At 33.9% G+C, this 17,201-nt stretch overlaps 1 protein-coding gene across 1 annotated transcript in view; it reads left to right on the top strand.

Moving 5' to 3' along the window:
• Nucleotides 1–15,647, top strand: part of Cad88C (cadherin 88C) — a 33,208-nt gene extending 17,561 nt beyond the window's left edge. Inside the window, 16 exon segments of the mRNA XM_018459388.1 lie at nt 2,833–3,038; nt 3,146–3,387; nt 3,569–3,652; nt 3,726–3,855; nt 3,897–4,030; nt 4,218–4,341; nt 5,960–6,152; nt 6,423–6,666; nt 6,894–7,052; nt 7,143–7,469; nt 7,577–7,958; nt 8,091–8,316; nt 8,507–8,747; nt 9,303–9,525; nt 9,715–10,060; nt 10,162–15,647. Of these exon segments, the coding sequence (XP_018314890.1) occupies nt 2,833–3,038; nt 3,146–3,387; nt 3,569–3,652; nt 3,726–3,855; nt 3,897–4,030; nt 4,218–4,341; nt 5,960–6,152; nt 6,423–6,666; nt 6,894–7,052; nt 7,143–7,469; nt 7,577–7,958; nt 8,091–8,316; nt 8,507–8,747; nt 9,303–9,525; nt 9,715–10,060; nt 10,162–15,646 (8,746 nt within the window). The 3' untranslated portion in view covers nt 15,647.
• The last annotated feature ends 1,554 nt before the right edge of the window (nt 15,648–17,201 follow it).

Below are 17,201 nucleotides of genomic sequence, written 5' to 3'. Positions count from 1 at the left end.
TGTTTATTTCAGTGATTTCTTACAAGTATGATTTTTGGAAAAAAATAATGAACGTATGATAATTGAAACCTACGCGCAAAAATAATTATATGACATTGAAGCGAACGATGGAAAACACAATGCTAAAAATGTCGAAAAGAAAGTTAACTTATTCTCGAAAATTATTTACGAAAAAAGCAAGAATTACGAATTTTTTCGTTTTGAAAATGAGTGTGTCACTGCCGAAAAAATTATTTGATCTGTGATCGCGCGATAAATATTGTTCGTGTAAACATGAACTGTTCGACGATCTCATGATTATCTGTGTCCTCAGGTACGTTTATACATCTTTTCAAATAATTTTTTATTGATATCGAATTACGCTTTTAAATTGCATAATAACAATATTATTTATAAATCATAATACTATAAATTTTCTCTTCCGCAAAATTGTTTTGCAAACTTTCAATAACGATACAATTTTCAAAGCAATGTAAAACATATAATAATAACATTTTTTATTTCTTTGTCGCAGAAAAAATTAATCAATAGAGAACACTTCTTAATTTTTAATATGAAACAAAGAATAATTTGTAGATTCCATATTTAAAAAATATTTAAAGCAATATAATTATTGACAATTTTTTTTACTATTCTCCTTTAAATGTGTATTATCTTACAATACAATTTTAAAATTGACAAATAATTTTTCTTCTAATAAAATTTCGCAGAAAATACTCTCGAAAAGTAGAAGGTTAATAACTTCTCTATTAATTTGTAATGAGATATCGTTATTGTATATGTATAATGAAATGTCAATGCAATCGACAAGACATATCGACATCCCTCACGTGCACTGAAACTTCGTGGCTACAATATATACATCGAGCATGCATTTATTTATTATATATTTATAACCCGACTCAAAGGCTCACGTGGATTTTCAATCTCGTCCACGGATATCGATTCTAAGTATCCAGCAATGCTGGTACAAGTTGTGAAAAAAGAAAAGTCTATCGATCGTGCTAGAGTGGACACTGACCGGTAAAAATATACAGCAAGACGGTATTGCGCGTGGACGGGTTAAAGCCCATTTCATCGTTAGACAAACAAGACTCATTCGTAGATCTACATAGGAAGTCGATGCTAAATATTTCATTGAATGTCTTACGTTCGCTTTACACATTGCATAAATATTCTATATCCTAGAATATTTATGCAATGTCAAGGCATGAGTCATTGACGAAGGATGTTTCCAGATAGAAATACAGAGTGCATATTGTATGAGAGAAAGCAAATAGCGGTAATTACAGCTACATAATAAATTCTATATGTATATATATATATATATATATATATATACGCGCGCTGTGATCGCATTTCTTTTAAATGCACAGTAGTGCTTCAATAATTAAAATGTAATATACATAGAGAACAAAATGAAAAGAAAAACATGTAACTGTCAAGTATTTTGGAAGATCTCAAATATAGATACATATTTTTGTGAAATTAAAAACGTAAAAAGATAAAATAATCGATCAGCGACCATCAAACAATTTGATAGGTTTAATTATATGTTAAATATTTATTCAGTAGCGTCACGTATTAGCAATAATATACTAGACATGTCTTAATTCTTTTTATTTTTCAATTAATTTTTATTTTCCATTCTATTTTTCTTATCTTTCGAAACAAAAATGTAATTATGCGTTAAAAAATTATATATAGTAAATCTAGAAATATTTTTAGAAAACAATTATTTGAAAAATGCATTTTCAAATTTTATTACGTATCTTGAATACATCCCACGCATAAAAAACATTATATTACTGTTATACATTTTGTAAACTTGAGGTCAGAAAAAAAATACATCCGATAGGCGGTAAAATATGTCATCATAAAGTTTCTGTGCCTATAGAAACACGGATGTGGTACTGGACACAACAATATATTAGTTCTGTTATGTACGACTGATGACCCACATTTCCACATTCAGTTTAACAATCGCATGTTACACTACTGACATACAAAAAAATATCTGATGGAAAAATCTTATTAAGAATAACAATAAAGGTATATAAAATATTTCAAAAGTAATAGAAAATATTGTTGTAAAATAAATAAAAATATTCTACTACAAAGTTGATGTAAATTTAATATGAATATTTTACTACAATATTATTTTATTATAACATATTTACTATTATAGATAATATTATATAATAATTGTAGTAAAATAATTTTTCATTTTTAACATTACTTTAACATATTTATATTATATTTAAATAATATGTGTTTTCATAATATAATATATTTAAATATATATGAGTTTTAATATATTGATAAGCATTTTTATTTAATCGTATTAGATATATTTTGTTCAATTTAAGTAAAAAAGTTTATTAAAATTTAAATAAAATATATTTTGATTTAAATAAACTATATTTTATGTATAATTACAATATTATTAGGAAATTCCATTAAGAAATTAAAATTCCATTAAGAAATTAAGATTCCATTCATTATACGATTATATCGACAATATTATACTTTATAATGTGAATCGAAAACAAGAACACTTAATATACTGTTTTGAAACGCGACAATGAATACTCACGACCCCATTCCATGATCATAAAATCGATATCTACCATCGTATCAAAACTCGCCATCTTTTCGCTATTAATGTCAATTACACGTGGATTATAGAGATATAGCATTACCGATTTACTGTTACTTGCTTTATATTTAACGAGGACTTAAAAAATTATATTCGGTTCGATGCTCTCTACTTCTGAATGTCTTATGTCCAACGCTTTATATGGCATAAGAAAAGATATTATCTTCTTTTAGAATGCCCTTCGTAGGAGCATGGTTTAAGGTGTGGGTTTATTTGGGGTTCGTTTGCGGTTGGGGCAAAAGTGCACGACCACGTTTCGACACATCTACGGATATGGGATTGGTATTGGTTCCAGCCGATGCCGAAGTCGATTCGGTCATTTTTCGATTACGCGCCACCGATCAGGATGCGGACTTTCCTCTAGTGTTCGAAGTAACAGGTAATTAAAAAGAAACAAAAAAGAAGAATAGACAAAAGTCTCGATTGTTATTAAAATTCGACCAGTAATCAGGAATTAAAATAATGACTTCTATATTTCATTTGCAGCAACAATTACACCTGTTGTAAGAATCGAAAACTTGCCGTGCACATTATACAACAAAGTCTGTCAGGCTAATGTAATTTTAACGAAACGCCTTATGCCGGGACGCCTTCACGATTTCGCTGTCAGGGTTCGGGATACTAAGGGAGACTCGAATTCGATGCAGGCTACCATTTCCGCAACGAATGCCACAACCTCGCGTGATAAAATATTTCCTCACATTCCTTCCCTGATAATGGTACCTGAGGTACGTAATTATTAATGGTTCTTCTAACAACGTTAATTAGTGCGTACTTATTCCGACCTGGAGGTGTAACGCTCTTTTGCACGTGGTCATTAATTATCGGTGTAACATATCTACATATAAGTACAAAATCTATTTATTATGCAACGCGTAACGTTAAAAATTAATGCAAAACGTATTACAGGATGCTAAGCCAGGCAGAGAACTAGATTACCTTCTCGTACGAGCGAACTCTTGGAGCGGCAAGCCAGTTTACATCGAATTATGGGTATGTGTTTAATGGTTCTTTTGTATTTATGTTAATTAATAAGGCGAAACATAAAGATACAACGTCGTTTTAGCAACCGAAAGAACTTTTCACTATTCGGCAACGACAAACACCTACGCAAACGCGCGGAGTCATTACGCTAATTGGCGAGTTGGACTTCGAGACGCAATCGATGTACACTCTCACCATTTATGCGACGGTAAGTATAATTGTCCTACGAATAAGCGTAAAATACGCCCGTAAGTGTGCACTCCCGGAAGAGATACTAGGAACATCGCAGGACTGAATATCGTCGTCATAGTGCAAGACGTACAGGACGTGCCGCCAATTTTTACCCTAGCACCCCCTTTAACGAGGCTTAATAATTCTGTACAAATCGTAAGTTAAATATATCACTTTTTAATTTGCTTTATTTACTTTAATTTAGTTGTTCACATAGAAAAAGATATATTTGAATGTCCTGTTTTATCTTACATAATATATCGATAAAAATGATATGCTTTTCCCGTATCATTATTACTGTTATTATTTAATCACAATAACTTTTCTAAATCGTTTGTGCTAGGGGGACGTAATATTACGAGTTCACGCGGAAGATGGAGATAAAGGAGTACCCCGTGAAATCACGTATGGTCTGGTATCCGAAGGCAACCCTTTCATACCATTTTTCAACATTTCGGAAACAACCGGTGAGAAACTGTTATATTTTCAATATCTTGTACGCGAAGTCGGACGAAAAGTTAAGAGAATTGGGAGAAAGTAGTTTCGTCGTCGATTGTGCTACATTTTATTCTGAATCCTTGGTTGCGTGCGTTTCAATTGTGCTACTCGAGTTGAACGTGTTCAAAGATTAAAAGACTTCTCCTACCGCGTAGATGCAAATTAGAATTGTACGTGTAATTAATTTACTCGACGAGTTGAGTCATCGTTAATTCTTCGATCTATCGCACGTCTCGCGTCATTTCCGCTTGACAATCTTGATGATAGAAAGAAGTAACGGTGCTGATTCATATGTGCCCCTTTGATATACAAGGACTGACCTCATTCCGCGAAAAGTGCCGGACAATGATTAAGCAGGGAAATTTGTTCGCTACCGTTCCACCGATGTCGATCTTCCATTTCTTGATAGCGAAGTAATTTGTTTTACTTTCCGCGTAAAGTCCGCAGAAGAAATCACATATATTCTTGTATTCACTGACTCATGCAAGTATTCTTCATTTTTTAATGAAAATCTTATTGTTAGACAAAAATCACAACCAAACGTAAAATCTTAATACTCATAAAATTTTTATCGGTTCAAAATGTATTCTAAATTGATAAATAATGATCTACGAAAGCAAAATATAAAAATATTTTCATTAAGAATCGATAGATTAATAATTTTGACAAATAAACAGAATTTTATTTTTTACTTATAAAATTAATTTTATTCTTTTTTTTTTAAAGTAAAGACTACTTTATGCACGAATAAAAAATTATGCTAGCAAAACTTTTGTTACTACTATCGTTTCTCGGAATATTAGATTTTTCGTAGAAATCCAAGTCAGGTAAGAACGCGAAAAATTGGCGAGGAGTAAACAGAAGGAGCTAAAGGTGGTCGGAATAAGTCTGGACAGTCTACGGCCAAGTATCGATCGTTTTCAGGGGTCACTCTCTGCTTTTCAACCTGATGCTTATCATTCCGTGGCAAGGAGCATGCGATACGTACTACGACTCCTTGCGTGTGCGGGTTCTACCTACATCCAGTGGTATACACATTCATCCGTCGCTGCGAACGATTTCTTAAGTCGATTCCGCAGATACATTATGTAAAATTATTGCCGGTCAGCGTGCGTGTACGATACGAGGCGAGACGGAGAAGTAACAAGGATAAGAGAATTCGCATCCATTATCTTCGCGATGTTTTATTCATATTAAAAATAGTCTATATAGTTATCGCTACAGTGGTTCTCCAAGAAATAACGAAATCCAATATAGAAGTCGCGCGCGTGCGGAAATGGGAAATTGTATACCTACGTTATACGATATGTGAGATATGCAAAATGTTGCGCAAAATACTAATTTTAAGAGAAACAATATTTTAAGCAGAAATATATAGAATTTTAACGAATAAGTGTTATAATTGTATAAGTGTTATAATTTGCGATATCGAACAGTAACAACTATTTTTAGAAAAATATTTTTCACAATCACTAATATATGTGTTACCAGTATATATTAAAGATAATTAGTTGAATGAAAAATTGGTTGATTATATATACAACATACACATAAATTACACAAATATAAATCACTTGCGATGTTTAGGTGAGATTGTTCTCGCGAAACCTTTAGAGGAACTCACGCAAATTACTCATGTTGGTGCACCGGTCGTGCTCACTGTTGTCGCTGAGGAAATACGAAGATCTAGGGACGAGCCACCGGCTCAGGCAACGATTGTCGACGTCGGTTTTCTTCTTGGCGAACCAGGCAACAGCCCGCCATATTTTGAGAATGATAAGTTGGTACCCGATTATTTAAATAATGAGCACCTAAGAATCAGGGCAATGTTTTTTCGTGATTACTTAAACTCTGATTTATAAAATATTGTGACTTTTAATATCATTACCTTTATAGACTTTACAAGTTATTAATATCATTACGTTTTTTTTAGTTTTCCAGTATTCGCGTTATATTGTTTGTAATAAATAATGCAATTTCTTAATAATATATTGTATCGTTACACGCGTTTATAGTATTTATTTATACTTAATATATTTTATTTGTGTAGCTACGTTGCATCGATACCAGAAAATTTGGATCCAGGTTCTGTGATAATGTTCTCCGAGCAATATTCGACTAGAGTCCACGATGAAGATATCGGTAAGGCTGGTGTTTTCGCGTTGAAACTACAGAATAATAATGGTACTTTCGAAATAAATCCAACTGTTGCTGAAAGAACAGCAAATTTTATTCTCATGGTGCGAGACAATACATTCATCGATTATGAGATGCACGAAAGTTTATCTTTTAAGGTATGTCTAAATAAATAAAACTTATAAAACATCTTTTAAGGTATTCCTAATACAAAGATAATGGATAAAATAATTCAATTTTGTCGTTTGGCTTGTATTATATTATTTTTACAATTTTATGTAAAAGTAACTGAAATAAACAAAATTAATTTTATCAATAAATAAATATTGTCTAAGTTCAAAATAAATGTTTAATTAAGACACATATGTCTTTATGTATGATATAGATTATTGCTCAAGAGGTTGGTCCAGCAACAAATTTATCAGCATCAGCAACAGTCGTAATATTTATACAAGATGTTAATGATAATCCGCCTGTCTTTGACGAAGACTCTTATGAAGTTACGTTATCTGAAAATGTCACCGCTGGAACACGGGTAATTCAGGTAATATATAATTCATGTTTGTTTCAAATAAAAATAAATCTCTAAACTCGACTTTACTGTTTTTGGTTTATATAATTACATATTTAATAGGTGCATGCAACAGACAAAGATACCGGCCTTTTTGGCAGTATTCGATATACAGGCATAATAGGACAAGGAAGTGATGCTTTCGCAATAGATCCTGATACGGGATTAATCACGGTCGAGATGGGATCGTCTTTGGATCGTGAAATGGCAGCGCAGCTACAATTAACTGTAATTGCGCGTGATGAAAACGGTAAAGGTAACACGGGTGAAGTACCTTTGATAGTAAATTTACTGGATGTAAATGACAACGCACCAATTTTCGAGAAAAATACCTACGAATTTACATTAAATTCCGATTTGACGAATTTTTCAACACCTGCTATTATCAAGGTAAATTTTGAAATTTTTTATAATTTCATTTTAATTAATTTCTATTTGTAAGATTTTCAGTGAATATATTCGACATTTTTATGAAAAAAAAAAACATTTTAATTCAGGCTACCGATGCTGATGCCGAACCGCCAAACAATGAAATTCGTTATGAACTGATTCACGGAAATTATGAAAATAAATTTTATTTGAATGAGATTACTGGAGAACTGACGTTACTGTCACCCGTCACGAAATTTAGGCGAAAGAAACAAAGTATCTACAATTTTTCGAAAAAATTACATAAAGAAGCACAAAGTTTTCAACCAAAATACATAATACAAGAGACTGTAAAAAAAACAGCAGTACCTCTGGATATGGCAAATTCAATGGAAAGCGTTCCGAATGAAACCGAATTGAAACGTCAAATTGGAGAGATAAAAGGGCATCGAAGAAAACGAGCGGAAGCTGATATTTTATATACTTTAACTGCCAGGGCGTATGATCTTGGTGAATATTCATATAATAAATGTAGTTCTTGGCGAGCAAGATAAATAACAAAAATTGAAAGTTTTGTAAAAATTTTATAAGCCAAAAAATAATTGTTACTGTTCTCTTTTCTTTATTAACGCAATATTCTAGGTGTACCCCATCTCGCGAGTGAGACAGAGATCTTCATCGTTAGAGGCACTGCCATGGAAGCTCGCATAATGATGTTTGTGGTTTCGGGAGATCGTCCAAATTTAACGACAACCGCGGAGACATTAGCCACTATCACTGGTGGACGAATTACCGTATTAGAAACACGTCCTTATGTATCAAATAATAAAACCGTAACAAGCAGTCCTGTTCCAACTGGAGAAAAAAGGTTGATAAAATTAGTAAAATTTATCGGTTTTATATTTTAAAAAATATAAATTTAAACACTAAAAAACATTTCCAATTATTTGTAAATTATTTCTTTCAAATCAACAATGAAAGTTAGAAAAATTTAAATTAATATTTCAATTGTTAATCAATCACAAATCTTTCATATTTTTATTCTCTTCTGCTGATAGAACGATCATCGTAGCCCGCGTCGAACAAACCGAAATCGGCACCCCTTTGGTGGATGTAGAAAAAATTCGCAACATATTAGCCGCGAATGGGGTGGGCATCATCAATGGCGCAGGCACCGCCAATGAGTCTATGACAGACTACGACACTACCCCGAAACTTCCAATCGATGGAGTAATTCATAATGGGGGAGACACAGAGACCTATGTAAACAAAACGATCAGTGACGATGACGACGAAGTAGTGAGTAAACGCTAATTGCCCACACTCGTTAACTTCATCACACATCAGTTTGTATTCAAAATTATATTACTTGATGCACTTTTCATAAAAATTATGTTCCTTATTAATTTATTTTTTAACTATTAATTAACTTACTTTTAGATAGTTTTAGATATATTAAAAAATATTTTACTAGCTTTCTATATGCGCAATAAGTCGTTTATAAATATTATGTTATTACAATGCTTTAAATTAAGAAGCGCCATAACAGTCAGAACGTTAAGATGTTGAACTATTGTAAATTCATTTAAATGAATTCATTTAAATGAATTTACAATAGTTCAACATCTTAACGTTCTGACTGTTATGGCGCTTCTTAATTTAAAGCATTGTAGTTAACATTAGCGGTCTTTCAATCTTATTATTGATTATGTTATTATTTTATTCATTTCAAGGATCAGATTATTTTATATTTTAAGTTTTGATAAGTAGCATTTTTATAAATCATATTTTTCTTTTATTCCAATTTGGTAATTTTCTATTTTAGAAAAATGAGAAATCAGGGTTCTTTTTCAGACTGTGTACAAAGCGGAGAATAAACTACTCTTGTGGTTACTGATTATTCTGGGTCTGCTAATGTTGCTGGCCATAGCGGCGCTCATTATCTGTTGTATATGTCCAGGCTGCCCATTTTATATGGCACCTAGAAAACGCAGAGTTCATTCATCGGAAACGCTTATTGCTCGATCTGATGGTCGACCGAAACGGCATCTTCATCGGAAACCGCCTGCAATTGACAGTAATTATTCTTTGTCAACTTTTCATTTTTAACGTTTAGATAGATTTCACGTTTAGATAGATTTCCTCAAAATAATTTTTTGTTAATATTATAATCACATTCAGCTTTATTGTGTTTTATAAAATTTAGAAAATTATCTCTATACAGAGAAAATTTGTGATTTATTAAAATAATCGATATATTAAACAGTAATTACATCAAATGGAAGAAAGCAAGCTTGGAGCGCAGATCCAACTCGAAGAAACTGGCAATTCAATCGTCAAAATACAAAGAACGATGGCTTAGCATCGCTTCCTGGTGACGTTGTGTACATATCGGAGCGTCCTCCAATTGACCAAGCAAATGTAGAATCATTGAGGCTACGTGACGGCCCAGCCTATGATCCTTCGAGAAGGAGATTCGAAGAGCAAGAGAGAATATACGTACAGGATGTCGAGAGGAAGGCTAGAGATTACGATGCTACGGAAGCAGATTCTTTGCAACGACACGAAATCGAACGTGGTTCGGATATTCAGTGTCAAGCTTACAGACAAAGGTAAATAGTAAATAATTAAAAATAAAAATTTAAAAGATATTGCAATAAAATTTCTCCCAAAATAAAAGATGATATATTCCATATTATATTTCATATTACAGATACGTCGACCCTGAGTTAAATAATGAGACAGCGATAAGAGAGCAACATTTTTATCGCGAGGGTAACGCAGAGGTGTTGCAATTAGTAACACGCGGACAAGTGGAGGATAGAAGTCAACATCGCTATTATCCAACTTTTATAGTGGATGGCAAGGATGTACTTCTGCAGCGATTCATGCAAGATCAAAAAGCACGGCACGAACTGCCTATACAGGAACCCGAGGTAGTACGCAGCATCGACTCTCACCAACGTTCGAGAAATTTATATCAACACAAGCAGGAAATTCTTCTCCTACCGGGAGAACTGGACGTTAGACGTCGACGAGCGGAAGAATTAGAATCTAGTGCGCAAAAACTAGCGATGGACGATAAATACGCGGCGCAAAACATAGATGCGGAGTTGCAGATGCGAGACGTTCGTCATCAAGAGATCTCGACAAATGTACCCGGGATATCGCCCAAAGATAGACCATCAATCGTTAAAGACCAAACGCAATCCACCACGATGCAATCATACACGTTGCACGATATGGAACTGGCGAGACAGAACGCTCTATTGACGAGAATACTATTGGAGAGGGAATCTAGACATGCTGGTGGCGTAATGATGGATGCCGCAAGTTACTTAGAGACTCAAAGTCTTCCCGGACAAGTAGCAATCGGGACGCAGACTGACAGAGCCGCTGCGACACAAACGGATCGACATGTCCGAAGTAGAAGTGATAATGACGAGTCCGACGAGGATATCCGAAATCGAAAAAGGATGAAGAAACGCCACGGAGAAAGCGAACTGAGAACGCGAACTTTATGGATGAAAACGCCTATCAAGGAAGAGGAAGGCCCATGTTTCGACAAACGACTGAACATCTTGAGGAAAAAAGTACAAGCAGTAAAGGAGGAACGGAAGGTATCCTTGGAACCTGAAGTTTTGCGGGAAATCTCAGATTCTCTCGACGAGAATGGAAGTATTTGTCGCGAGAAAGCAAAAAAGTCAACAAAAACTTGTCAACAGTACAAAGAGAGCAATATTGGATACAAAGTACTAGGCGAGAAAAATGGTTCCTCTTCATCGACGGAAGCAGATAAACAACATGATAAATTTTCTGACGAGAAAAGAGTGAAAAGCTCGTCTTCTCCAGAAATAAGTGTTGATAATGGAAATTATATTCGAGAAACAACGGAAAAGACAAGTACCAGGAAAGAAAGTAGAATAAAGAAGCAAAAAAAGGTAGAATCCGTGATAAAACCTAGTTTTCGAGTTTTAGAAAAAGAGATCACAATGCTGACGAAGAAACTAAGTAAACTCGCTGATAAAAAAGTACAGCAGACCACTGGGTCTGAAAGTACAAGTCAGGAGAAATCCTCGCAGGATTCCAAGAAAGATTCAGATCACAGTACATCGAAGAAAACAGAGGACGCAAAGAAGTACAAACAGTTTGAGATTTCTCCAAGTATATCGAAAGAGACGAAGAAAGAAAAATTTAAGTACCAACAACCGCAGATTATGAGTGCCGGTAGTTCCGAGAACGAGGATGCGTTTGAAAAATCGGAGAAATCGAAATTAACTTCTCAAGAAGCTGCAAAACACAAACAAACAAGTAGCCATACGAAAGTGAAAAGGCAAACGCTTGAACGTAAAGAACGCAAAAAGCAAATCACACAACAGGATCGAGAGTTCGAGAAGCGTAGAAAAGCCGCGAGTAAAGAAAGCGGCAGACCGAAGGCTGACAAAACTACCAAAGTACCATCGCGTATGCAAAAATTAGCAGCGATTGGTCGTAAGAAACATGTTCACGTCTCGGAGGAACCAAGCACGAGTACAAGTTCCGATCGTATAAATGGCAAAAAGTATTCGTTCATGAGTCGCGATTTCGATAAGAAAAGTATGGAGTCTTCAGAAGTTCCATCGAATCACGCGGATCAACAAAAATCGAAACAGAGGCTACATGTAAGCGAGAAATTCTCTGATGACTTTGTGCCAGAATCGCAGAGAAGAGGCATCGATCAGCCAACCGTGTTTCTTCCAACAATGAGTAGAAATATAGATAAAGAAGACGTTGTAAATGGTAAAGAAGATATCGAAATAATACAACAATTTTCTGACGACTTCGTAATGGAACCACAGATAAAAAAGGTAGAACATCAAATGCAAGCTACGGTTGAAAGTGAAGTTTTCAGCAGTAATGGGCAAGATGTGTATCACGATTTTGACAAAGAACATTTGACGTTAAAGGAAACTGTTGAAGATCTCGCAATTGTTCAAAATTTGGAAGATACGCAACACAAAAGTGAGACAATATTAGACATCCCAAGCAAAGAACAATCTGAAATATTTGAAGTCTCTAAAAGAGAATTGGAAGACAGTAGCAAGGGAACAGTGCCTTCAGATTCTCTTATCACAAAAGCGTTAGAAGAAACAGAGGAAGTGCCATCTTACAGTGGGAAAAGAGCTGTTGAAAGAAGAATAGCTTATATATCTGGAAAGCATAAAGAAGTAGCAGAAGAATCTTTCTATGAAACCGAACAAGAAATGTTAGAAAAGGAGGAAGTTACATCAGAAAAAGAATTACATGAAATACAGAGATTGAAAGCTGTCGAAGAGATTGCGAGTGAAGAAGCGATTGCATTGGAGAAACATATAGAAAGTTTGACCAAATCAAATGATAGAACTGAGTATACAGAAGAAGAAAAAGAAGAAGAACATGAAAACGGATATATGTCATTATATTCAAGTAAAACAGACAAAACTGAAGAATTATATAAAACTGAAAGTGATCAAAAAGAAGAATTAAATCTTGAATCAGAGAAACATATTGAAAAGGAAATCTCTTCAACAAAAGGTGCAACAGATATCGGACAAAAGATGGTAGAAGAATTAATACAGAAAGAAAATGAAGAGGAAATGTTGTTACGTGAAATTAAAAGTGACGTAGAGAGATCAAAAGAATATATAACTCAGGAATTTGATGTAGAGAAAAGAGAAGAATCAACAACTACAGCATCTGAAGAATCGTTAGATACCAGCCGACCTTTTACAGATGATACTAAAAATTTAAATGGTTTTCAGAGAGCGTTTGCAATTGATGATGATACATTATTATACATTGATGAAACTAGTGACGAAGCATCAAAATCAGATCACGATTCGACTGATCAGACGATTCGATCTGAACTCACCGAAATACCAGATATTGTAAAGAAAACTACCGATAAAGATGAATTGGAGCATTTAAGCGACGATCTTACTACGAAGACAGAAATTGAAAGCCATGAAACTAAGAAAGAATTGCACATATCTCCTGAAAGACTATTTGACATCCACAAAACGAAAGAAGAGAAACTTGATGAAGATAAGCTTCTCACATCTTTAATGGACATCACTACTCCCAAAGAAGAAGTTATTAAAGAACAATTACAAGTTGAGCATACAAAGGAGAAAGAAGAATCACTGTTCCAAGAAGACGAAGAAGCAGCAAAAAAAATATCTACATTAAAAGAAAAATCTGATGAAGAAGCTTTTACTATCTTATCAAGTACTTCTTTTGAAGTACTTGATGAGGAATCTTCTATTGACCAGATGCCGAAAGATTCGAATCTGCAACAGTCAACTGTCAGTGAACCAGACATAGTGGAGAGTTTTGTAATAATCTCTAAGAGCGTAGCAGAGCCACAAGACGAAGGAGACCAACAAGCAGACGTAAGCGTTCCAATTTTTAGCAACTTTATTGATGATACACTCGATGTTTCGGAGGAGAGCGACTCATCCAGTGATGTTTCCAGGAAAACAACGTTGACCACGAGACCCTATGATACTCCGCGCCATCGACAAAAGTGGCAGCAGCAAGAAAGCATTGAAATAGCGGGAATGTCTGGTGTAAGAACTTTCAAAGATGATGAAGACGCAAGAACAGAAACCGAACTAGAAGAGGATACAGATAGCAACTTATCACTCGATGAAATTGAGAAGACAGAAGATTCGATCACAACTGAATCAACGAGTGAATTAAAAGAAGATATTGAAATCGTTGGTACACCTGAAAGGACTTTTTCCGACGAAAGAATTTCGTCTATATCTCTTTTAAAAGAGGGAAACGATAAAGCTATAATAGATAAAGATTTCGAATCGAAAATCGAAATTGAAGAACCAGAAACTGATATAAAATCGGAAATAAAAAATTTATTGACAACAATTCAAGACATAGTTCCTTTGACTCTAAGTATTAAAGAATTAAATGGCATACCAAAAGAAAATATTAAAGATGAAATTTCCACAACAAAGGAAGACGCAGAATCTAAAAGCGAGATTGCTACGCCTCGTAAAAAGACCGAAAAAATATCCGAATCTGTGAAACAAGATGATAAAAGTAAAACTAGGTCGCCTTCAAGTAAATCTGAGCAAATAGATCTGAAAAAAGATAAAATAGTAACTGAAACCATTGAAATGGACAAAACTAAAACTGAAGACATTGAGATAGATAAAATAAGAGGTAAAGAAAGTGATGTATTAACTCCGAAAAAATATATTACGAAAACTATACCTTCCGAACGTTTCGTGAAGAAAACAAAGAAATCTGAACGATTGAAGGCGCCTTCACCCAGGACGAGAAAACGTGTTCTTGATAAATCAGAAGAAAAAGCTACGCCGAGTTATTTTCAGCGTCGATCTCGTAAATTTATTGATGATTCAGAGAAGCAAAGAAGTAGTGAATCGCAGAAACGATCGCCACGAAGGGAAGAAGAACAGCATCCTCGAAAACAGCAGGTATCCAAATTTAAAACAGACAAGAAAGTTACAATTCCTCCGAAAACTGGCGAAGTCGATACGAGTAAAACGCAATCAAAGTACATGGCTTGGTACAATAAGAAACGCGAGGAAACAGAGAAAAAGAGATTAGAGAAGAAAGCAGCAGATGACGAGGAACAGCTACCACGCTGGGTAAGTAGAAGCTTGAAGCAAACAACAAAGCAAAGAGAGAAGCTAACAAGGGAGCGCAAAACTCCAGAGATGACGCCGCGTACCAGACGCAAGATCAAACCTCTAGTGAACGTCGAATCAGAGCAGTTGAAGGCCATTGTGCGTCAAGGACGACAATTAAGAAGGGCCGAGGGTAGTCTCAAGGAGGATCCGACGATTCAGATATTCGCCAGATCACCACCGGTCTCTATTTCGGACTCGCAACATCGTCTGCTGCAACACTCGGAATACAAATACGAGAGAATACCACCTCCATTTTATCTTCATCCACCCCCGGCGCCGCATCCATCGCCACAGTTATCTCCAGAAAGATGTCTCGAAATGCAACCGTGTGGATCGCAATACGAACAATCCGAGAGTGATCTGCAGTCAGAAAATGCAGCGTCATTTCAAAGTGGCGGTCGTCTACGTCATCAACAACTTCTCGAAAAAAAAAGCGTCTTCGATATCGCATACAGCGAAGCTGCGCCATCGCAACTTCGATCTGATAGCACAACTCCGCCGTCCTAACTTAAGACGTTATTCTCCGTATTATTTATATACATGTTTCTATAAAAAATAGATATACAATATATATAATATTGAATATAGTTATTTATTTTGCAAATATATAAAATTATTTCAATGCATTTTTAATTGTGTAATTATCCTTATGTAACATAAAAAATAACAATTTTATACATACTTATATATAATTAATCTTAGAAAAATTAAATGTCTTGTACATATATTTTATAATGTTTTTTTTATTGACTATTGCTTATTGCATAGTATTAATTTTTTTAACTACTCTCATTTCCTTTACTGCCGATGAAATATTATACAGATTTATCTTTAAGGAAATGTAGCAAGAATTGATCATCAAAATTTTATATTAAATTTTATTCCAGTATATATACTAATGTTTATATTAATACTTGTAAATATATATATGTATCAAAATCTACATTGTATTTAATTAATTTCATTTTCTTTCTATTAATTTAATTTTCTATTCCTTTGCTATTTAAAGTATAAATTAACATAACAAGAAATAAAAATTACCTCATGGTTACTCCGCTGTCGCCCGATTCCTCCTCTTTTTCTCTTGTTGTTAGATTACTTCGTTTCATACATACACGCGAAAAAACACGGCTAATTACGATCTCGCGGTATTATTTCATATCAAATTTTTATATCTCGAGAATTAAAATTACACATTTTTTCTCTTCGTGACATAAAAGTTTAAAAAAGAGAAATAATAATAATAATAAACTGTATGTTTAATTTTCCAACTTATACAAACAAGTATAAACTTTAATTAATCTCCAGAATATGCTTTATTTAAAGTTATATGAGGTAGGATGAAGAATTTTATATCTAAAATATACTCAAATTCTTCTGAAAACAAAATGTGCATAAATTCTTCTCTAAAAGTTTTAACACAAGATTGAATTTTTTAAAAAAACATTACCGAAGAGCGTGCTTGCAAAATTCAATTTGACTTTCAAATTTAATTTAAAAATTGCTTTAGGCATACAATTATAATGTATAATTCGCTAAGAATTATATTGTTCAATCAGAATTTATCATGTCTATACACATATGACCGACGTTGCAATAATCATATGCATATAGAAGTCTAGTGGAACTAGCTTCTGCCATTTCTGCTTTGCTGTTACAAAAATATCCTCTACGTCGACTTTACCAGCTTCTTATCTTTTGCTAACCACAATTTATCTGCACTCGATATACCGTTTATATATCAAACGAATTATTACCAGCAATATCAGCCGAATGACGATATAGTCGACGAAAGAACATTCTTCATTATTTATCATTATTAATAATACATATAACACTGGTATCACATTAAATATCATTATCGTCATCAAATATTAGTACTAGCATTCGAAATAATAAAAATATCATTTTCTTTTATAATAAATGATTACGTAATGATTTGATATACGTAAAAAAAGAATGAAAGTTATGCATTCTCAATTGGCAATTCTCAAAATATCTTCAGTACTAAATACAGTTAAATCAGTACTAAATACAGTTAAATATTTATTAATAACATCAT

Source organism: Mycetomoellerius zeteki, unplaced genomic scaffold (genome assembly GCF_001594055.1).
Source record: "Mycetomoellerius zeteki isolate Tzet28-1 unplaced genomic scaffold, Tzet1.0 scaffold821, whole genome shotgun sequence".
NCBI lineage: Eukaryota > Metazoa > Arthropoda > Insecta > Hymenoptera > Formicidae > Mycetomoellerius > Mycetomoellerius zeteki.
This window is presented reverse-complemented; position numbering and strand designations above follow the sequence as displayed.